Source organism: Bombina bombina, chromosome 6 (genome assembly GCF_027579735.1).
Source record: "Bombina bombina isolate aBomBom1 chromosome 6, aBomBom1.pri, whole genome shotgun sequence".
In the NCBI taxonomy this organism is placed as follows: domain Eukaryota; kingdom Metazoa; phylum Chordata; class Amphibia; order Anura; family Bombinatoridae; genus Bombina; species Bombina bombina.
The window spans coordinates 239375770-239400126 of record NC_069504.1 but is presented as its reverse complement, the minus strand read 5'-3'; the positions used below and the strand labels follow the sequence as shown (position 1 = coordinate 239400126).

Genomic DNA, 24357 nt, shown 5'->3' with positions numbered 1-24357 from the left:
TTTACTTTTACTATCAAATTGACTGTTCTCTTGGGATCCATTGTTAAAAGGCATCCCTTGGTAGGTTTGAGAGGGCAAAAGCAAATTAGATAGCAAGTAAATTGCAAATTTGTTTAAAAATGAATGCTCTAATCATGAAAACAGAATTTATGTTTACCTGATAAATTACTTTCTCCAACGGTGTGTCCGGTCCACGGCGTCATCCTTACTTGTGGGGATATTCTCTTCCCCAACAGGAAATGGCAAAGAGCCCAGCAAAGCTGGTCACATGATCCCTCCTAGGCTCCGCCTACCCCAGTCATTCGACCGACGTTAAGGAGGAATATTTGCATAGGAGAAACCATATGGTACCGTGGTGACTGTAGTTAAAGAAAATAAATTATCAGACCTGATTAAAAAAACCAGGGCGGGCCGTGGACCGGACACACCGTTGGAGAAAGTAATTTATCAGGTAAACATAAATTCTGTTTTCTCCAACATAGGTGTGTCCGGTCCACGGCGTCATCCTTACTTGTGGGAACCAATACCAAAGCTTTAGGACACGGATGAAGGGAGGGAGCAAATCAGGTCACCTAAATGGAAGGCACCACGGTTTGCAAAACCTTTCTCCCAAAAATAGCCTCAGAAGAAGCAAAAGTATCAAACTTGTAAAATTTGGTAAAAGTGTGCAGTGAAGACCAAGTCGCTGCCCTACATATCTGATCAACAGAAGCCTCGTTCTTGGAGGCCCATGTGGAAGCCACAGCCCTAGTGGAATGAGCTGTGATTCTTTCGGGAGGCTGCCGTCCGGCAGTCTCGTAAGCCAACCTGATGATGCTTTTAATCCAAAAAGAGAGAGAGGTAGAAGTTGCTTTTTGACCTCTCCTTTTACCGGAATAAACAACAAACAAGGAAGATGTTTGTCTAAAATCCTTTGTAGCTTCTAAATAGAATTTTAGAGCGCGAACAACATCCAAATTGTGCAACAAACGTTCCTTCTTTGAAACTGGTTTCGGACACAGAGAAGGTACGATAATCTCCTGGTTAATGTTTTTGTTAGAAACAACTTTTGGAAGAAAACCAGGTTTAGTACGTAAAACCACCTTATCTGCATGGAACACCAGATAAGGAGGAGAACACTGCAGAGCAGATAATTCTGAAACTCTTCTAGCAGAAGAAATTGCAACTAAAAACAAAACTTTCCAAGATAATAACTTAATATCAACGGAATGTAAGGGTTCAAACGGAACCCCCTGAAGAACTGAAAGAACTAAATTGAGACTCCAAGGAGGAGTCAAAGGTTTGTAAACAGGCTTAATTCTAACCAGAGCCTGAACAAAGGCTTGAACATCTGGCACAGCTGCCAGCTTTTTGTGAAGTAACACAGACAAGGCAGAAATCTGTCCCTTCAGGGAACTTGCAGATAATCCTTTTTCCAATCCTTCTTGAAGGAAGGATAGAATCTTAGGAATCTTAACCTTGTCCCAAGGGAATCCTTTAGATTCACACCAACAGATATATTTTTTCCAAATTTTGTGGTAAATCTTTCTAGTTACAGGCTTTCTGGCCTGAACAAGAGTATCGATAACAGAATCTGAGAACCCTCGCTTCGATAAGATCAAGCGTTCAATCTCCAAGCAGTCAGCTGGAGTGAAACCAGGTTCGGATGTTCGAACGGACCCTGAACAAGAAGGTCTCGTCTCAAAGGTAGCTTCCAAGGTGGAGCCGATGACATATTCACCAGATCTGCATACCAAGTCCTGCGTGGCCACGCAGGAGCTATCAAGATCACCGACGCCCTCTCCTGATTGATCCTGGCTACCAGCCTGGGGATGAGAGGAAACGGCGGGAACACATAAGCTAGTTTGAAGGTCCAAGGTGCTACTAGTGCATCCACTAGAGCCGCCTTGGGATCCCTGGATCTGGACCCGTAGCAAGGAACTTTGAAGTTCTGACGAGAGGCCATCAGATCCATGTCTGGAATGCCCCACAGCTGAGTGACTTGGGCAAAGATTTCCGGATGGAGTTCCCACTCCCCCGGATGCAATGTCTGACGACTCAGAAAATCCGCTTCCCAATTTTCCACTCCTGGGATGTGGATAGCGGACAGGTGGCAGGAGTGAGACTCCGCCCATAGAATGATTTTGGTCACTTCTTCCATCGCTAGGGAACTCCTTGTTCCCCCCTGATGGTTGATGTACGCAACAGTTGTCATGTTGTCTGATTGAAACCGTATGAACTTGGCCCTCGCTAGCTGAGGCCAAGCCTTGAGAGCATTGAATATCGCTCTCAGTTCCAGAATATTTATCGGTAAAAGAGATTCTTCCCGAGACCAAAGACCCTGAGCTTTCAGGGATCCCCAGACCGCGCCCCAGCCCATCAGACTGGCGTCGGTCGTGACAATGACCCACTCTGGTCTGCGGAATGTCATCCCTTGTGACAGGTTGTCCAGGGACAGCCACCAACGGAGTGAGTCTCTGGTCCTCTGATTTACTTGTATCTTCGGAGACAAGTCTGTATAATCCCCATTCCACTGACTGAGCATGCACAGTTGTAATGGTCTTAGATGAATGCGCGCAAAAGGAACTATGTCCATTGCCGCTACCATCAACCCGATCACTTCCATGCACTGAGCTATGGAAGGAAGAGGAACGGAATGAAGTATCCGACAAGAGTCTAGAAGCTTTGTTTTTCTGGCCTCTGTCAGAAATATCCTCATTTCTAAGGAGTCTATTATTGTTCCCAAGAAGGGAACCCTTGTTGACGGAGATAGAGAACTCTTTTCCACGTTCACTTTCCATCCGTGAGATCTGAGAAAGGCCAGGACTATGTCCGTGTGAGCCTTTGCTTGAGGAAGGGACGACGCTTGAATCAGAATGTCGTCCAAATAAGGTACTACAGCAATGCCCCTTGGTCTTAGCACAGCTAGAAGGGACCCTAGTACCTTTGTGAAAATCCTTGGAGCAGTGGCTAATCCGAAAGGAAGCGCCACGAACTGGTAATGCTTGTCCAGGAATGCGAACCTTAGGAACCGATGATGTTCCTTGTGGATAGGAATATGTAGATACGCATCCTTTAAATCCACCGTGGTCATGAATTGACCTTCCTGGATGGAAGGAAGAATAGTTCGAATGGTTTCCATCTTGAACGATGGAACCTTGAGAAACTTGTTTAAGATCTTGAGATCTAAGATTGGTCTGAACGTTCCCTCTTTTTTGGGAACTATGAACAGATTGGAGTAGAACCCCATCCCTTGTTCTCTTAATGGAACAGGATGAATCACTCCCATTTTTAACAGGTCTTCTACACAATGTAAGAATGCCTGTCTTTTTATGTGGTCTGAAGACAACTGAGACCTGTGGAACCTCCCCCTTGGGGGAAGCCCCTTGAATTCCAGAAGATAACCTTGGGAGACTATTTCTAGCGCCCAAGGATCCAGAACATCTCTTGCCCAAGCCTGAGCGAAGAGAGAGAGTCTGCCCCCCACCAGATCCGGTCCCGGATCGGGGGCCAACATTTCATGCTGTCTTGGTAGCAGTGGCAGGTTTCTTGGCCTGCTTTCCCTTGTTCCAGCCTTGCATTGGTCTCCAAGCTGGCTTGGCTTGAGAAGTATTACCCTCTTGCTTAGAGGACGTAGCACTTTGGGCTGGTCCGTTTCTACGAAAGGGACGAAAATTAGGTTAATTTTTTGCCTTGAAAGGCCGATCCTGAGGAAGGGCGTGGCCCTTACCCCCAGTGATATCAGAGATAATCTCTTTCAAGTCAGGGCCAAACAGCGTTTTCCCCTTGAAAGGAATGTTAAGTAGCTTGTTCTTGGAAGACGCATCAGCCGACCAAGATTTCAACCAAAGCGCTCTGCGCGCCACAATAGCAAACCCAGAATTCTTAGCCGCTAACCTAGCCAATTGCAAAGTGGCGTCTAGGGTAAAAGAATTAGCCAATTTGAGAGCATTGATTCTGTCCATAATCTCCTCATAAGGAGGAGAATCACTATCGACCGCCTTTATCAGCTCATCGAACCAGAAACATGCGGCTGTAGCGACAGGGACAACGCATGAAATTGGTTGTAGAAGGTAACCCTGCTGAACAAACATCTTTTTAAGCAAACCTTCTAATTTTTTATCCATAGGATCTTTGAAAGCACAACTATCCTCTATGGGTATAGTGGTGCGTTTGTTTAAAGTGGAAACCGCTCCCTCGACCTTGGGGACTGTCTGCCATAAGTCCTTTCTGGGGTCGACCATAGGAAACAATTTTTTAAATATGGGGGGAGGGACGAAAGGAATACCGGGCCTTTCCCATTCTTTATTAACAATGTCCGCCACCCGCTTGGGTATAGGAAAAGCTTCTGGGAGCCCCGGCACCTCTAGGAACTTGTCCATTTTACATAGTTTCTCTGGGATGACCAACTTGTCACAATCATCCAGAGTGGATAATACCTCCTTAAGCAGAATGCGGAGATGTTCCAACTTAAATTTAAATGTAATCACATCAGGTTCAGCATGTTGAGAAATGTTCCCTGAATCAGTAATTTCTCCCTCAGACAAAACCTCCCTGGCCCCATCAGACTGGGTTAGGGGCCCTTCAGAAACATTATCAGCGTCGTCATGCTCTTCAGTATCTAAAACAGAGCAGTCGCGCTTACGCTGATAAGTGTTCATTTTGGCTAAAATGTTTTTGACAGAATTATCCATTACAGCCGTTAATTGTTGCATAGTAAGGAGTATTGGCGCGCTAGATGTACTAGGGGCCTCCTGAGTGGGCAAGACTCGTGTAGACGAAGGAGGGAATGATGCAGTACCATGCTTACTCCCCTCACTTGAGGAATCATCTTGGGCATCATTGTCATTGTCACATAAATCACATTTATTTAAATGAATAGGAATTCTGGCTTCCCCACATTCAGAACACAGTCTATCTGGTAGTTCAGACATGTTAAACAGGCATAAACTTGATAAAGTACAAAAAACGTTTTAAAATAAAACCGTTACTGTCACTTTAAATTTTAAACTGAACACACTTTATTACTGCAATTGCGAAAAAACATGAAGGAATTGTTCAAAATTCACCAAATTTTCACCACAGTGTCTTAAAGCCTTAAAAGTATTGCACACCAAATTTGGAAGCTTTAACCCTTAAAATAACGGAACCGGAGCCGTTTTGAACTTTAACCCCTTTACAGTCCCTGGTATCTGCTTTGCTGAGACCCAACCAAGCCCAAAGGGGAATACGATACCAAATGACGCCTTCAGAAAGTCTTTTCTAAGTATCAGAGCTCCTCTCACATGCGACTGCATGCCATGCCTCTCAAAAACAAGTGCGCAACACCGGCGCGAAAATGAGGCTCTGCCTATGCTTTGGGAAAGCCCCTAAAGAATAAGGTGTCTAAAACAGTGCCTGCCGATATTATTATATCAAAATACCCAAATAAAATGATTCCTCAAGGCTAAATATGTGTTAATAATGAATCGATTTAGCCCAGAAAAAGTCTACAGTCTTAATAAGCCCTTGTGAAGCCCTTATTTACGATCGTAATAAACATGGCTTACCGGATCCCATAGGGAAAATGACAGCTTCCAGCATTACATCGTCTTGTTAGAATGTGTCATACCTCAAGCAGCAAGAGACTGCTCACTGTTCCCCCAACTGAAGTTAATTGCTCTCAACAGTCCTGTGTGGAACAGCCATGGATTTTAGTGACGGTTGCTAAAATCATTTTCCTCATACAAACAGAAATCTTCATCTCTTTTCTGTTTCTGAGTAAATAGTACATACCAGCACTATTTCAAAATAACAAACTCTTGATTGAATAATAAAAACTACAGTTAAACACTAAAAAACTCTAAGCCATCTCCGTGGAGATGTTGCCTGTACAACGGCAAAGAGAATGACTGGGGTAGGCGGAGCCTAGGAGGGATCATGTGACCAGCTTTGCTGGGCTCTTTGCCATTTCCTGTTGGGGAAGAGAATATCCCCACAAGTAAGGATGACGCCGTGGACCGGACACACCTATGTTGGAGAAATATTAATTTCTGACTTTACAGAATACTCTCTGCTGTTTTTAACCCCTGTAAAGGGGACAAATCTACAGTAAGACTTCACTCGGCTCTCAGAAAACGTTCCTACTTCACAGAGCACTAAATGAAACAGCTCTAAACAAAGTCATTATTTAAATGAAAATAGTCTTCTTTTTTTCTTATTTGAGGAACTTAATAATGGAGAAAGTCACTTTCTATTTTTTACAATGGACTGGGCTGTGGGTCTTCCACAAACATACGTTTCTTGATGATGTAAAGCCGTTTCTTTCTGCACAAAGCAGTTCTCCATAGACAGATACAGTTGTAAGAACTCCTTGCTTTGTCTTAGAGCTCCGCTTATAGTCAGTCATTACCTATGAACTAGTCCATGAAATGCTTTTTCTTGGTATATTAGATGCACTAATACTTCATCTTGCCAGACATAAAGTCTGAATAATATGGCAGCTGTGTATATATTTTATTATGTATGAATTTTCAGAGAACAAGCCAATTACTGTAATTGATGATGCAGTAACGACCACTCAGGAATTTCTGAGCATGGGCTCTTTAGTAAAACAGCTCTTAAAGGGCCCTCTTTAAAGGGGCAGAATACTAAAAATGTGTTGAAAGCTACAAAATGTATCAGAGAGCTTTGATGTTTGTAAAACTGATGTTCACGTGATAAATAAAACCAGCTTCTATTTCTGTTAGTGGTCTTGAAACCCTGACGTACACAATCTGGCACTTCCTACTAGTTTCATTTAACTACTCCTCTTTCATAACACTTTGAGTAATATGTCCTTATAAATGGGATATTGCTGAATTGTTTAACTGCTGCTCAGCAACAGCAATGAATTATGAAACCCAAGCAAAACTCAGCCGGTAAGCCAGTTAAACACAGTCACTGAACAGTGTTTGTGTAATAAAATGCTCTAATAGATGAGATTACTTCCATCTCCCTTTAAAGGGACAATATAATACTGTAATGAAGTGAACGTTGACCAAGGACACACTCCTGAAATATGTGCATCTGGTCTCTGCTAGGGCCAATCAGAGGCAACCCATTGATCATTCTTGTACATTTTATAGAGCACTATATTACTCCTTAATCGTTTGATGCATTAACTGTTCTATATCTTGCAATCTTGGGGATTTATTTGATCTTCAAAGATGATATATACATTTCCAGGTTAAGACTATACCTGTAGTTACAAATCTCATTTTATTCTCTAATATTTCCCACGCTTGAAATAACCCTCTGTTTAGGGCCTATATAGAATGTTGCCCTAGTGTCTAAAGAAATCTAAGAGTGTTCTGTCCCATATTGGTTTTATTTTTGGGCAACACGTCAGGATCTTCTTTTTGGCATTGGTTGCATATATTCTGGCATTGGTAATTCCGTTTGATAACCCTCCTTGAGACTAAATAATTCCCTACAGGTGTGTTTAATTGGGGTTTCTCCTGAAGATAACAGTAATGTAGATTACCCCATTAAGAAATCCATATATATTCCATTTATTAATAACTAAATACTTTCTTTAAGAGTTTGTGCTTACTGTACCTTCAGATAGGATATTGATTCACTTAAATACCACGTAAATAGCACTCCCATTATAGGATCCTATTTGCTTTAACAGCTGTTTATCAGTTGTAAGATTAGGTGAAGTGTATGCACCACAGCAGTAGCAAATCTGAAGATATATTATATATGTATAATAATAAAAGCATTATGTTATCACATTGACAAGAGTTCATGGTACACATCCCAAACACGTTTGTGTTTATCTTGTTTAAATAAGTATTAGCCGTCAACCTGCAACTCATAGAAGCAATGATAATTCCCCATATCTAATCTGTTAAACGTCTATAAAAATAATCATATAGCTTGCATTATGTACCTTGGGATAGCACTTTCATTCGACGTGATAAGAATATGCCATACTATTTAGCATTTTTGTTAAACGACCATTAAATACAGTAGAATTGCAAAATAAACAAATGCATAATAGAAAGACAAAAAAAGCACTTAGTATGAATTTCAAATGAGCAGATCTTTTTTTTCAAATTTCAAAAAGTTAGTTCAATTTTCTTTCCCCCACATCATGTGACAAACATCAGCCAATCACAAAATGCATATGTATATACTGTGAATTCTTGTACATGCTCAGTAGTAGCTGCTGCTTCAGAAAATGTGCATATAAAATGGATTTTGCACATTTTGATAAACTGAATTGAAAAGTTGTTTAAAATTGCATGCTCTATCGGAATCATGAAAGTTTAATTTTGACTTTAGCGTTCCTTTAAAGGGACGATAAACTTAAAAAAAACATCATTCATTCATTTAACGATCATAAAAAGCCATTGTAATATAGATTATTTTTATTGTGTTGTGCTTGACCCACAATCCCTAAACAAGCTGAAAGTGAAATTCTTAAAAGGATCATGAAAGTCAAAATTAAAGGGATAGTATACAACAAATGTTCATATAACTGTAATAGACACTACTATAAAGAAGAATATGCACAGATACTGATCTAAAAATCCAATATAAAACCTGTTAACTTACTTAAAAGCTACCAGTTTAGCACTGTTGATTAGGTTATGCTGGGACACCCAGTGAAAGGGGCTGGGAGAACAAGAAGAGCAGACATTTCCCCCTCCCCTGCATATGAAAAGGCAGATAACACAAACAGAAGAAGTCTGTACACACGAGTATACATCTAACAATTTGGGGCTTGGTTAGGAAAAAAAATAATCCAAACTATACATAGTTCCATTTACATAGACCATCTGGGAGTGTTTTTCTATCATCTACAAAACATTTAAGTAAATAAAAACTAGTGTACAATGTCCTGTTAGAACGTGCAATTTTAAGAGAATTTTAAATTTACTTCTACTAACAAATATACTTCATTCTCTTGATGTTCTTTCTTGGAAAACATACCTAGGTAGGCTAGGGAACAGCAATGCACTACTGGGAGCTAGCTAGTGATTGGTGTGATCACACCTACGCCTCATGCCATTGACTCACCAGATGTGTTCAGCTAAGCTCCCTGCAGTGCAATGCTGTTCATTGATTTGCATAATGGAACAAATGAAACCACAAACACTATAAAATAGTTTTATCTAACCTGAGACCCAGGAGACACACTGTGGCCCTCCAATATTTTTCAGCTGGCATCCATTTTTCAAAATTACAAAAGTTTTTGGGGTTTAAGTGGATACATAGGTTCATGTTAGAGCTGCGGAATCTGTTGGCGCTCTACAAATAACCGATAATAATAATAATAATAATAATAATATACTTTAGATGTGTCAATAACTGCTTGTTTGAAGTTTGCTTAAAAACAAGAATACATTTTATTTGGATTAACAGAATACGTAAATATTTGTCCACAGGGGCTCTAAAAGAAAAAAAAATGTGGCCCCTTTATTTCAAAAGGTTGGACATCCCTGGCATAAGTAAAACTCTGTCCTGTGCTGTATGATGTATTCTCTTTAAGCAGGGGTGGGGAGTTTTAAAGGTTACAGCAATGACTTCCAGTCATTTATATTATACTAGTCCTAAAGACCGTGTACACGGGCCAATTTTTTAGGTACCGCGGTTCCAACCCTTGCTCCGTCTCTCTCCCCCCTCTCTTTTGCGCTCTCTCTCTCTCCGCCCCTCTCTTTTGAGTTCTCTCTCTCCCCCTTATTTTGCACTCTCCCCCCTCTTTTGCTCTCTCTCTCCCCTTTTTTGCTCTCTCTCTCCCCCCTCTTTTGCTCGCTCTCTCTTCCCCCCCTCATCTGCTCTCTCCCCCCTCTTGCTCTCTCTCGCCCTCATTTTGCTCTCTCTCTCTCCCCCCTCTTTTGCTCTCTCTATCCCCCCTCTTTTGCGCTCTCTCTCCCCCCTCTTTTGCGCTCTCTCTCTCTCCCCCTCTCTTTTGCTCTCTCTCCCCCTCTCTTTTGCTCTCTCTCCCCTCTCTCTTTCCCTCTCTTTTGCTCTCTCTCTCCCCCTCTTTTGCACTCTCTCTTCCCCTCTTTTGCACTCTCTCCCCCTTCTCTTTTGCGCTCTCTCCCCCTCTCTTTTGCACTCTCCCCCCCTCTTTTGTGCACTCTCTCCCCCCTCTCTTTTAAACTCTCTCTCCCCCCCCCTCTCTTTTGAGCTCTCTCTCCCCCCCCTCTCTTTTGAGCTCTCTCTCCCCCCCCTCTTTTGAGCTCTCTCTCCCCCCCCTCTCTTTTGCGCTCTCTCCCCCCTCTTTTTTGCGCTCTCTCCCCCCTCTTTTTTGCGCTCTCTCCCCCCTCTTTTTTGCGCTCTCTCCCCCTCTCTTTTGCGCTCTCTCCCCCTCTCTTTTGCGCTCTCTCCCCCTCTCTTTTGCGCTCTCTCCCCCTCTCTTTTGCGCTCTCTCTCTCTCTCTCTCTCCCTCTTTTGCGCTCTCTCCCCTCTTTTTTGCGCTCTCTCCCCCCCCCCTCGCTTTTGAGCTCTCTCTCCCCCCTCGCTTTTGCGCTCTCTCTCCCCCCTCTCTTTTACGATCTCTCTCTCCCCCTCTTTTGTGCTCTCTCTCTCCCCCCTCTCTTTTGAGCTCTCTCTCTCCCCCCTCTCTCCCCCTCTTTCTCTCCCACTCTCTTGCGCTCTCTCTCCCTCTTTTGCTCTTCCCCCCTCTCTCTGCTCGCTTTCTTTCTTTCCTTCCTTCCTCTGTTTTGTTCTCTCCCGTGCGCTCCCGCGAGGCCACGCCTCCTCGTCACACCCGCCGGCCACGCCCCCATCACGGCACGCCCAACGCCGGTCACGCCCCCACCAGGCAGCTTCCGCAGTGCGCACTACTCAGCAGCTGAAGGCCAGGTGTGTTTGTCCGCGCGCAGTCTCTACTGCGCATGACGGCTTCAGACAAATACACTTGGCCTTTTATAATATAGGATTCTTGCCACCACAAACTAACCTTGTTTATTTAACACCAGACCGTTCTCATGCACTGATCACATTGAGCATTTTTACAAGCAATTTAGTTTTGTCTATAGTAAAGTTAAAGAGATATGAAACCCCACATCTTTCTTTTGTGATTCAGACAATGAATACCGTTTTAGAGAAGTTTCCAGTTTACTTCTATCATCAAATTTGCTTTGTTCCCATGATATTCTTTGTTGAAGAAAAACCCAGGTAGGTGTCTGAGCACTACAAGGCAGGAAATAGTGCTGCCATCTAGTGTTCTTGCAAATGGATAACATTCCTGCAAAACTGCTACAGTATAGTGCTCCTGAAAAGGGCAAGCTCCTAAGCTTACATCTCTGCTTTTCAATAAAAGATACCAAGTGAGGGGCGGAGCTTGGCCGCAGCTAAGATGGCTGCTTAAACCCAGAGCTCCGGTGTGTCAGGGACTTTCAAAGTATAAATACGTATGTTACTGTGACCGATAACTGGAAGAAACCGGAGGGAACAACTGTTTAAAGTGCCAGGAATGAAGCGGTAACTTTATTTCATACAGGGACCGTGACTTTGGCGGTGCGGGACACAGAAGAGAGAGAGAGGAGACTGCCTAATTTAGGCTTATCAGTAAAAACAGCACACACACGAGAGCGATAAGCCCTATAATACCAGTCACTCACCCGCTACTCTCACCTCCATCCCGGATGCGACTCCAGCTTACAGATAGAGGTGCGTCATAACCCCAGGCCAGAAAAAATCCCAGGATGAAGCCGTTTGTGTGCACGCACTTATAACACTCAAGGACACGCTGAGCCACGCTGGGCCTTATAACTTTAATGCGGGACTAATGCACAAATACCAGCTCTCTGCCTCATCTCCCTCAGATTTACAGTTGAGAACCGGTGAGACTTATTTATAATTATATATGTAAAAAGCGCAGAGGGCGAACTCTAATATAAAGAGTAATTGGATATCATTTGTGTGTTGCCTTGTACCCGGAATATAACAACAAACACTTCCAAGACACATTGTCACACATAAAACTGTCTCACTATGGCTGCAAGGAAGGGCATTAAGCCTCATAAACAACTAAAGTCACTGGGGAAGGAGCACTCTGTGAGTTCCTTTTTCTCAGCCTCAGAACACAAAAGATCCTCACCGACAAAACACCTCAGAGAGCAATCATCCCCCAGTTCACTGCTGGAGGATGAAATTTCACAAGACCAAGAAACATCTACAAATGTGCCTATGTCTCTACTGTCTTCTCTGGCATCAAAGCAGGATATAGCAGACATTGTCAGGACCTGCATGAGAGAGGAAATGGCGGAAATTAAGCAGGACATACACACTCTGGGTTTTAGAGTGGAAGCCATTGAAGACCAGTCAGAACTGGTTAAGGAGGAGATTGCAAGCATACAGGATCAAGTAACCTCTCAAGCTGACATTATTGAAGATCTTAGTGACAAACTTGAAGACCTTGAAAACAGGGGTCGGAGAAAGAACCTTAGAATCAGGGGAATTCCCGAGTCAGTGCCACCAAAAGATTTCTATACTTATTTTGCAGCCTTGTTTGCCCACCTAAAAGGATCACAACAGCCGGTTGATATGCCTTGGGACAGAGCCCACAGAGCTTTAAGGCCAAGACCCCCAGACACAGCGCCGCCCAGAGATGTCATTATAAAATTTAAATGCTTTATGAATAAAGAAGAAATCTTGACATTATCTAGAAAGAATCAACCTATACGCTTCAGAGGGACTGTTCTGCAATTCTACGCCGATCTGTCCCCGAGGACTTTACAAAGACGCAGAGAGCTGGCGCCTCTAACTAAGCTGTTGAGAGATAAGAAAATCTTATACCGTTGGGGATTCCCCTTTCATCTGTATGTGTTGCGAGATACAAGGAAACTAATATGCAGGAAAGTCTCAGAAGTCCCAGAATTCTGCAAGGCCTTAGACCTGGATCCACCAGACTTTTCATCAGATGATAATCAGCAACACACACCACCAAGAAGAGAGAAAAGGCTACAAACAGAGAGATGGCAGCAAACATCCTCGAGGGCAAGCAAGAAACTTTCCTCACAAGGCGCCCCACCAGAAAAAAGACGGGCGAACAATGCAGTTATTGAAGACGGGACTTGATTAAATCCCACACAGGATTACAGACTTTGAGGAACTGTCCAAAAAGGATGGGTAACTAATTATAGACTCTGTCTGGGTTATCCCAGCATGAATAAGTTTTGTGTGGTGGGTTTTGAATGTTTACTTAAACTTATATAGAGTTAGTTTAACATAATGTTATAATACGGTTCTACACAAACTTCACCCCTGGCTCCTTGTAGGGTATTATATTTAATTTTGTCCCTCATTTCATCTATTATAAACACTATACGGAGGGATGAAATGACGTTCCTACATTGCAGTTAGATACGAAATGGGATCACTGTAATTTATATCATCGACCCTGACCCCCCTCTAGAGTAAGGTCCCGTGGTTAAACATGGTTCCAATGCCTGCCCCCAGATATAGGGTAGGCATCAACTCTTTTTTTTGGTTAGCTATATATTTGTTAAGTTTCAGTTTGTTATATTATTTTATTTCTCTAATGTGTTCATATTGTCTGCAAATTAGATACCGAAGTAAGGTAATAACAATGCATATGGTAAGATATTGTACATGGTGTGTCTCATCGAAACCTAATATACTACTTGTCAATGGATACTCCTAACAAAACACTTAAATTTATCACGCAAAATGTAAAGGGTCTTAACTCCCCGGCCAAAAGATCTGTGGCAATGTCTGATTTTCATAAAAGAAAAGGGGATATTTTATTCCTACAAGAGACGCATTTTAAGCGCTCTCACGAGCCAAAATATATGAGCTCTAACTATAATCGGCATTTCCACAGCTCCGGCACTTCAAAAAAGTGTGGTGTAAGTATCTTGATACACAAGGTCATATCTTTTCAACATATCCAAACATACACTGATTTAGAAGGCCGATTTCTGGCAGTCTTCGGATTATTATATGGTAGACCGGTTACATTAATTAATCTCTATGCACCTAACACCCAACAACTTCCCTATTTTAGGAAAACATTTAGACGCATACTGGATATAGCTAAAGGATTAATCTTTATAGGGGGGGATCTTAACATTCCCATAAACCCAGGGATGGACAGCTCTAACCCAAACCCCAGCACATCTAAACGTACACTTAAACACTTATGGAAAATAATGAGAGATTACAATTTCTATGACATTTGGAGATTTATTAATCCAGACAAAAGGGAATACACTTTTTTTTCTTCCCCAAATAAGACATATAGCCGATTAGACTACCTGATCACCAATCAAATAGGGCTGGAACATATAAAAAACTCTGGGATCACTCATACAGTATGGTCGGATCACTCGGCCGTATATTTTGATATTGCATGGCCTAATACCCCTGTTACCCCATACATATGGAAGCTAGATGATTCCTTATTAAAAGGAGAGGTACAACTCACTAAGACTCAGAAAGCACTACAGGAATATTTTCTCTTTAATTCTACGGGGGATACCGACCCAATTACAGTTTGGGAAGCACATAAGTGTTTTATGAGAGGGGAATTCATGAAGAGAAAAGCCCAATTCAGAAGATTAGATAGGCAGAAATACTTAGACCTCACCTCAAGATTATCGGATTTAGAGCATAAACACAGATTAAATCAGGACGACCCAGACGTGACCCAATCACTCCAGGACACTAGAAAAGCACTTCATGATATGTTATTACAGGAATATACAGATACCAGATCCAAAGTTAGACAGAGATTTTATTATGAAGGCAATAGGGCAGGTAAACTCCTAGCTAGGGCACTAAAAATTAAAAAATTAAAAACATTTATACATGAGATAAAAACACCTAAAAACACTAAAGTTTATTCCACCAAAGATATCCTCCTACAATTCGAGGACTATTACACACAACTATACAATATTAAGCAAGAAACAGACAGCTTGTTTGCTGCCATAGACATGCAAACTTACCTGCAAGCACTTCCCATTCCCACACTAAACAAAGAACAAACAACAGACCTAGAAGCACCCATCACCTCAGAAGAGATAAAACTGGCAATACACGATCTTAACCCTGGAAAAAGCCCGGGCCCAGATGGCTTTTCCACCCAATACTATAAAGCCCTTGCCCCAATACTGATACCCCATTTGTTAGACATTTTCAATAGAGTGAATGACCAGAACCCTTTTCCACAGACTATGCTGGAGGCACACATTACGGTGCTCCCAAAGCCTGGGAAACCTCCCGATACGCCCCAAAATTTTAGACCCATCTCACTGTTAAATGTCGATGTGAAATTGTTCGCAAAGATCCTGGCACTACGCATCAATAAAATCCTCCCGAATCTAATTCATACGAATCAAGTAGGTTTTACACCCCACAGAGAGGCAAGGGACAATACTATTAAAATATTGAATCTGCTTGAATATGCTCATATATATAATATACCAACAATCTTCCTTGCTATGGATGCCGAAAAGGCTTTTGATAGATTGAACTGGGCCTTTTTAAGAGGTTCATTGGAGAGATTTGGAATGGGGGAGGGCTTTATTAATAAAATCTTTACACTATATAATGCACCTACGGCCAAAATCAAATTAAATGATTCCCTCTCAGGCAAGGTTCTGATTAACAATGGAACCAGACAGGGATGCCCCTTATCACCCATTTTGTTTGTACTGACAATTGAAATTTTAGCTGCAGCAATCCGATACAACATCAATATAAAAGGCATTCAGATCCAAAACGATCAATACAAACAGGCATTGTATGCCGATGACGTTATACTGACGCTCACAACCCCACAACAATCCTTAGAGGCACTAAAAGTAGAATTAGATATATATGGTGCACTCTCCGGTTTCAAAATTAACCCCACTAAATCAGAGATGCTAGGGATCCACATCACTAAACCAGAATTACAGGAGATTGCGAATAAATATCACTTTCACATACAAAATTCCTCTATCAAATATCTAGGGGTCCAAATATCACACAACCAGGAAACTCTATTCAAACAGAACTACCAAACCCTCTTAGATGAAATACAGCGAGAATTAAGCAATTGGGAACACAAAAATTTGTCCTGGGTGGGAAGAATGGAGGCATTCAAGATGTCAGGCCTACCTAAGATCTTATACAAATTTCAAACTGTACCTATCCCATTACCTCAGTCCTATCTGACCACACTACAAAATAGGGTTAACTCATATATATGGCAAAACAAACGGCCACGGGTAGCCAAAAAAATTATGTATAGAAATAGGAAGAATGGAGGACTGGGAGTACCCAATTTGGCGTACTACAGACAAGCGGCTATTCTCAACCGAGTTATAGATTGGTGCAAGCATGGAGAGAATAAAGAATGGGTTAGACTGGAACAACAACTAATTAATTGCCCTAATGTGGGAGGTATGTGTTGGATCAATAAAATACATAGAAACATGAGTAAAACACCCCCCAGAATTATACAGGAAACATTCAAGACGTGGGACTTTATCTCTAATAAATCTATGGGCATTTCTTCAAACCCCTCCCCACTAACACCGATCCTCCATAACCCAGAGATTCCGATAAGAAGGCAACCTGCTACTATAGCACTGTTCAATATTAATACATTGATCCCTATTCACACACTCACAAGTGAGGGCAAATTGAAATCTGAAGAAGAGATAGAGAAACTGGCACCAATACTTGCAAATGATTGGTACACACGTCAACAGCTATTACATTACATCACCCATAACACGCAGAAACCTAACCTATTGAGATCCCTCACACTATTTGAAACTATATGTTACTCACAAATCCCCACTAGAGGAGGTCTATCACTACTGTATAAATTGCTATTGGGTCACCACTCTAGATCCCTACCTGCATACTGTAGGAAATGGGAGGCTGAACTGCAAAGAGAAATCTCACAGAAAGAATGGGATATAATTTTTGTTAATATGGGAAAATCATCCTCCTCAATAAGCATAACGGAAACTAATCTAAAACTTTTATATAGATGGTACCTCACACCGCTTAGACTTTCAAAGATATACACTAACATAAATAATTTGTGCTGGCGGGGATGTGGTGAGGTGGGATCAATGACTCATATATGGTGGGAGTGTATATATATCCGACAATACTGGTCGGCAATCAAAGAAGAGATAGAGAAATGTTTATCACACAGGATTCTCCTCAATCCTCTATTACTGCTTTTTAACTATCCTCCCAAACTGAAATGTAAGCTTAGATTAAAATTATTACATATAATGACAAATGGAGCTAAACAGCTATTACCACGACTGTGGAAAAGCCAGAGAGTACCCACGGTCAATGAGTGGAAGGATCATGTTTCACAATTACTGACCCTAGAAAGATATCACTATACCCAGACCCAACAAATGGAGTTCTACTGTAATCTGAAGTTTTTATGGGAGGACTATATGGCAAATACGTAAGCAAATGTTTTATTGCATTAAGCACAAATACAAATTGTATCAATAATGATGATATTTGACACATTCATGTACTTACTACTTCGAGAATTGTTTTGTTACTTTTTTTTTTTTTTTTTTTTTTTTTTTCTATTTCTTTTCTTTATCTTGATTGTAATGTTATATTATCGATTGTTATGTAATAACTTTTGTTTCATCAATAAAAGAAATTTAAAACTTAAAAAAAAAAAAAAAAAAAAAAAAAAAAAAAAAAAAAAAGATACCAAGTGAAAGAAGAAAAATTGATAATATAAGTAAATTAGAAAGTTGTTTAAAATTGCACGCTCTATATGAATTGTACAACGAAAAAAATGTGGGCTTCATATCCCTTTAAATATTTTATTGGTAAGTTAGAACTACAATTAATAACCATTACATAATTCAAAATTTGCCTTAAAGGGATACTAATCCCAATTTTTTTCCTTCAATTCAGATAGACCATGCAACTTTAAGCAATTTTCTAAGTTACTCTTATTACCAATTTGTCTTCGTTCTCTTGCAATCTTTATTTAAAAAGCAGTAATGTAAAGCTTAGGAGCCGGCCCATTTTTGGTTCAGAACCTGGGTTACGCTTGCTTATTGGTGGCTAAAGTTATGCTCTATGCACCTGCATTCAAACACTGTGCAACTAAGAGCATACATTGTGCAAGCAATTGCGGTTTGCTTCTTCACTGATGAATACGTGCAGCTGTCTGTTTATCAAGCTGCGAGAGTCAGCGCCGGAAACACTAGTTAAGGAGCAGATCAGATCTGATCCGGATGATTGACAGACTGTGTGCAAGCAGGGGATGGCATTGAACAAGTAATGATTTGTGCAATGTTAAATGCAGGCAGCGAATGATGCCCGCTAGCCACGAGGAAGGCCAAACATTGTTTGTTACAGAGAACCTCAACTGCCCACCAGTTGCTAAATGAGCGCAGTGTTTGAATAAAGGTGTATATCCATTTGCTCTGTGCACAGTAGAAGCGATCAGTGAAAGAATGATAACTTTTACTATCAGTGATATATTTGTGTATTGGAAAATGCTTCTTTTCAAGTGAAATGCATTCGTACATTTCCCTTTAAATTTAACCAGTTTTATTATGCATATGAAGTATCACTAAATAATTTAATAAAGTTAAAATAGTTTTTTTGCATTAAAAAAAAATGTGTAAACCTTAAAAGGAACATATCCTGAAACGTTTATGATTCAGATAGAGATAGAGCATGCAAATTTAAACTACTTTTTAAATTTACTTCTATTATCAATTTGTTTTCATTCTGTAGGTGTCTTTTGTTGAAAAGAGCACTAGATAGCAGCACTACGTCCTGCCATGTAGTGCTCCTACCTACCTAGGTTTCTCTTCAACAAAGAATATCATGGGAACAAATCAAATTTGATAAAAGAACTAAATTGGAAACTAATCAAATTTGATAAAAGAACTAAATTGGAAACTTTTTAAATGGTATGGTCTGTCTGAACCACAAAATAAAATGTTTGGTTGCATATCCCTTTAAGCTTTCGTGATTCAAATAGAGCATCCAGTTTTAAACAGCATCCCAGTTTACTTATATTATCTAACGTGTTTCATTTTTGCTGTGAGATACACAAAATAGACCTAATACTACCACAAAACCAACATGGGCATTGTTATTGAATTATGAATTGCACTATTTGGCATTATCTCTATTTAACAGATCCCAGATTAACAGTAAAGCACATAAAGGGTAGGGTACTTACAAGTAAGCTTCTCTATTTGTCTAGAGATTGGCACAAGGGGCATGTAACAGATGTAAAACTTAGAATAAAATAAATATATACATTCTAATTTTTTTCATCTTTTCAACAAAGAATCACCAAGGGAACAGAGCAAATTTGACAATAGAAGTATATTTTTTACTTTTTTTTTTTTAAATTGTATGCTCTGTCTATTGTTTAAATCCAACCATAGAAAAAAAACTAATGTCCCTCTGTTAAATACAAGAATATATCAATCTTGTTTGGAGCGGAATAACTGGAGCAGGGAACAGCACTTGTTAGGGGGTACACAAATTGTCAAAAAACTGACACATCAACAAGCTTTCCACAAAACCACTTAGCTGCAATTTGTTTGTTCTCTAGTTATTTGACGTTTTCACTAAACCAATTGCTAAAGGATTAAGAATTCTTTACAAATTTATCTGAGGAATGCTACAGTCTTTCCCGTGGTTCTGATGTTCAGCTTCTTATCAAACTTCCATGATTAATTCACATAAAAACCCAAACTAAGAATGACTTTCTCTTTACAAACTTTGTGACATTGCAGCGCTATACGTGATACAGGGAAACAAAGAGGTGGCATCAAACTAGTAATAATATTCAGAAAGAAAAAAAAAATGTAAAATTTTCTTCAAAGTACATAGAATTATTTATACAATATTAAAGGGATAGTATAGTCAAAATTAAACTTTTATGATTCAGATAGAGCATGCAATTTTAAGCAATTTTCTAATTTACTCCTTATCAATTTTTCTTTGTTTTCTTGATATATTTATTTTAAAAAGCTGGAATGTAAAGCTTAGAAGCCAGCCCATTTTTGGTTCAGCACCTGGATAGCGTTTGCCGATTAGTGTCCAAATGTAGCCATCCAATCAGCAAGTGCTACCCAGGTGCTGAACCAAAAATGGGCTGGCTCCTAGACTTACTTTCCAGCTTTTTTAAATAAAGATACCAAGAGAACAAAAAAAAATTGATAATAGGAGTAAATTAGAAAGTTGCTTAAAATTGCATGCTCTGTCTGAATCATGGACGTTTATTTTTGACTAGACTATCCCTTTAAGAGAGCCTGCATCACATTATAGCCCATTTAAAAAGCCAAAGGGTTAATACGCTTCTCCTTTTTTGACTGATTACACCCGTTTGTACCGAAAAAAAAAGGTACTTACAGTGCTGCTTCTGAAAACTTTTTCTTCTTACATAGAGTTGCAGGTATTTAAGTCCTAGTATATGCACAAAAGCACAATATGTACAGTGACCTGGAAAACAAGTGAACACCAATACTGGACCACAGTTTCTATCAGCTGTAGTTTCCTCCCAGGCTGTTTATAAGCTCCGGCAGCATAATTTGATGATGCTAAACAGCCCATCCGGAACACATCCCAGCATTATATATTTATAATCTGATGGTTCTGATCACCAGCACAGGACACTAATACTGTTGCCTGCCTGTCTGCCAACAGCACTTGACAACTTACTGACCCACTTTTGTATCCATGAACTCAGGAAGACCTGCCAGTGCTGGTACCATACTCAGCAACGAGAGAAGCACTTACTATTTCATATCAGTCACCTGAACAACAGAGGCCAATCAGACTCGCTTATTCTGTCAGTATACAAAATAATAAAACCATAAACCTCCTTGCTCCCTTAGTTTCCAGACCAGAACACTATTAATGCACCAGGAAAAGAGCAACTCCTCAGGGATTAAAGTCATGTTACAGAACTGACATAAAATATGTGTTTTTTTTAATAAATAGATAGGCAAAATGCAGACAATATTATAATAAAAGTTGTTCTCTGAGAGTAAATATATATATATATATATATATATATATATATATATATATATATATATAATTAACATGGTGGAAAAATATCCCTATAGTTTACAAGGGTTTAAATACTACTAGCCCAGAGGGAAAAAGTTACTAGTCCACTCAGTGTTAAAGACAGGAAAAAGTCAAATTCCTAACTCATCCGCCACTAGTGGACATGTCAAGCCGTGTGTGTGAGAGCGAGATACACACACACATAAGCGCAGGTACAGTACAAATCCATAAATCCAGCATTCCAAAATCTGGAATTATTCAGAAATCCAAACTTTTCATTAATATTTTTTTTTACCAATAAAATTATTAAACAATTTCCCCCACTAGTAAGTCACAATCTTCTCTGCCTTCATCTTTGGATTGGTTTATGTGCTCTAAAGTGCAAAAGCTAGCGATATTTATTTAAAAGACTTATCTTTCCGATTACAGTAAAATGTTTCTGATGTTACTATGTATACAGAAGTATTAATGATATAAAACTGCATTAGGTTGCATGTATAAGTGTTAATATTGCCTAAATGACATTAGATATTGTTATTGCATTCTCTCATTCCCTCTCCTAGCAGTCCCATTTTACAGATGCAGCTTTTGGATAAATGGTTTTGTACACATATAGAATTGCACGTATATACTTGTGTGGGGAGAAGCTTCATCCTATGTGGTTTTAAGAATGTAAACAAACACAATTTGCGCTATTTAATTTAAATGTCAGGATTTCTTGTCATTTAAGTTTGCTTAAATCCCCCGATTTAATGAGGTAGGTACATTTGCTAAACAAAATGATGGTATAGCTCTTAGTAACAAACTTTAAAGACACTTACCGAAGTTTTCTCAGGTTCCCCTTCTGAGACGACAGTCTCCATGATGAAAGCTCTTGCTGGTTATCTGCGCTCCGTTATAGATCTACCATCACAAGGCCTGGCATATCCTATAACAAGAACATTGCATGTTAGTGCCAGAAGTTGTGATGTGTGACTGAAACACAAAGTAAATAAATAAATAAGAGACAGTCTAAGATCCTATAATACAAATGCTTATGTTTTCAATAATGCATCCTCATTGTAAACAGCAGAAAGTCTAGTCTGTGCTAGAGGATGGCATTTATTCCCCAGTAAGTGGCTCCTGCTGGCTGTTTGGTGGAACATCTGCTGCAATGAAATCCCTTCTTCAAATACCAAACACACAGTGATTTGGAAGGCAATCCTCTGAGCGATTCCTATAAATACTGCCTTCTACAGCTCAGAAAACACTGCCCGTGCTGTGAGCAAAGCAATCAGGAGCTCCTGCTCAGCTGTCACAGATAATGTGGCATTGCACTCTTGCAGCTCAGTTCTACATATAAAACCTTTATTTTGTTCCACCGAGTATAAATGGCAAAAGAACAAGGAACATCCTGTTAATGATAGCATGCTATAAAAAGAAGTGTTTGCCCTTTATTTCTGTTGCTGAAGCAGATTATAATAATATACAACATTTTATGCCAAACAGTGAGTGAGGCCTGGAACTTGCCCTTACTAACATGCACCATTTACTTATGCTGCTGTTGAGATTATTATTCCATCAATGAGCATTAGTCTTTCAACTCAACTTGTGAATATGTATTGTGTATTATTCCCTGTTCAGCTGAGGTATAATCTATGTATTTTTATTAGTTTCCTTTATTTGTAAAGTGCCACCAAATTCTGTATTTATCCATTAATAGGAGGCTCAGAACTTCGCCATCATGAAGAAAAAATGATAAGCCTTAAATACTCAACTCTTTATTCTGAGCTGAAACTGAGCAACAATTCTCCACTGAGATTAAATATACCAAGAAGGATGATCAACAAACACCAAGGGTCCGATTTATCAACGGTCTGTCCAACATGATCCGCTCAGCGGATCATGTCCGACAGACATCGATGAATGCCAACAGCATACGTTGTCGGCATTTAACATTGCACAAGCATTTCTTGTTAAATGCTTGTGCAATGCCACCCCCTGCAGATTCGCTGCCAATCGGCCGCTAGCAGGTGGTGTCAATTAACCTGATCGTATTCGATCGGGTTGATTGCTGTACGCCACTCAGACCAGTCGTACCAGTTAAGGAGCAGCAGTCTTAAGACCGCTGCTTCTTAACTGCTGTTTCCAGCGAGCCTAAAAGCTTGCGTGGAAACAGAGGCATCAGGGGCAATTCAGCCCCCAAGGCAGAGTTACTTCACTATGTATGGTCTACACTGCAGCCCCTCTGGAGGAACAACATGGAGGTTCCAGGGTAGGGTAAAAATAAGGCCTGAGAGTTCTAATGTGTCACCTTCCTTTGTACAACTAGCTTTAGGTTTGTAGGACAATGAAAACCTTGCAATTACAAGACACTGCAGTTGTCTTGGTATAGAGTAAACTTGTTTTGCCAAATTTAAACATTTTCAAAACAAATATCTTGTTTGCTGCAGTTGTTTTTCAATACCCAAATTACACCCACTTCTTGCCACATTTGGAGAAGGGCTTAAATCTGTAGTTGACACAGCTAGACAGGGTCACATTGTTTGCAAAGAGTGCATTATTTAGCAGTTCTTATATGTTAAAGTCAATTATGGAAAGATATGTAACAGGGTTAGTCCGAGTACGTCTGCAGTGTACTTTTTCCGTTCTTAGAATTCTAAAAAAATTTAGAGATAAATTAGATGAAAAGGGGGAAATAGAAAATAATTTTCTATTAATAACTAAAACCTTTTATTTTATAATATCATGGTGTTTACTGTCCTTAAAAAGGCTACAGTACAAGAAAAACATAATTTATGTAAGAACTTACCTGATGAATTAATTTCTTTCATAGTGGCAAAAGTCCATGAGCTAGTGACGTATGGGATATACATTCCTATCTAGAGTGGGCAAAGTTTCCTAAACCTCAAAATGCCTATAAATACACCTCCCACCTCACTCAGACTTCAGTTTAACGTATAGCCAAGAAGTGAGGTGTATATATAAAAAAAAAAGGAAGTAAAAAGCATGCAAAAAAAGAGGAACTAGAAAAAATAATGTGCTTTATACAAAAAAATCATAACCACAAAAAAATAGGGTGCGTCTCATGGACTCTTGCCACTATGAAAGAAATAAATTTGTTAGGTAAGTTCTTACATAAATTATGTTTTCTTTCATGTAAATGGCAAGAGTCCATGAGCTAGTGACGTATGGGATATAATACCCAAGATGTGGAAGTCCACGAGTCACTAGAGAGGGAGGGAAAAAATAAAAACAGCTAATTCCGCTGAGAAATTAAATCCGAAAAAACAAGTTTTCTTAAAAAATGTCAGAAAAAATCAAATCAAAAGGCACTAGAATCAAACTGAGACAACTGCCTGA

The 24357-nt window shown here is 39.9% G+C and overlaps 1 protein-coding gene across 3 annotated transcripts in view; it reads right to left on the bottom strand.

Annotated features, from left to right (window-relative positions):
• OSBPL8 (oxysterol binding protein like 8) overlaps nucleotides 1-24357 on the bottom strand; it is a 760079-nt gene that overhangs the window by 526742 nt on the left and 208980 nt on the right. For all 3 annotated transcript variants that reach the window (XM_053716764.1, XM_053716766.1, XM_053716765.1), the window contains one exon: nucleotides 21837-21943. In XM_053716764.1, the coding sequence (XP_053572739.1) occupies nucleotides 21837-21878 (42 nt within the window). In that variant the 5' untranslated portion in view covers nucleotides 21879-21943. The remainder of the gene's footprint in view (nucleotides 1-21836; nucleotides 21944-24357) is intronic.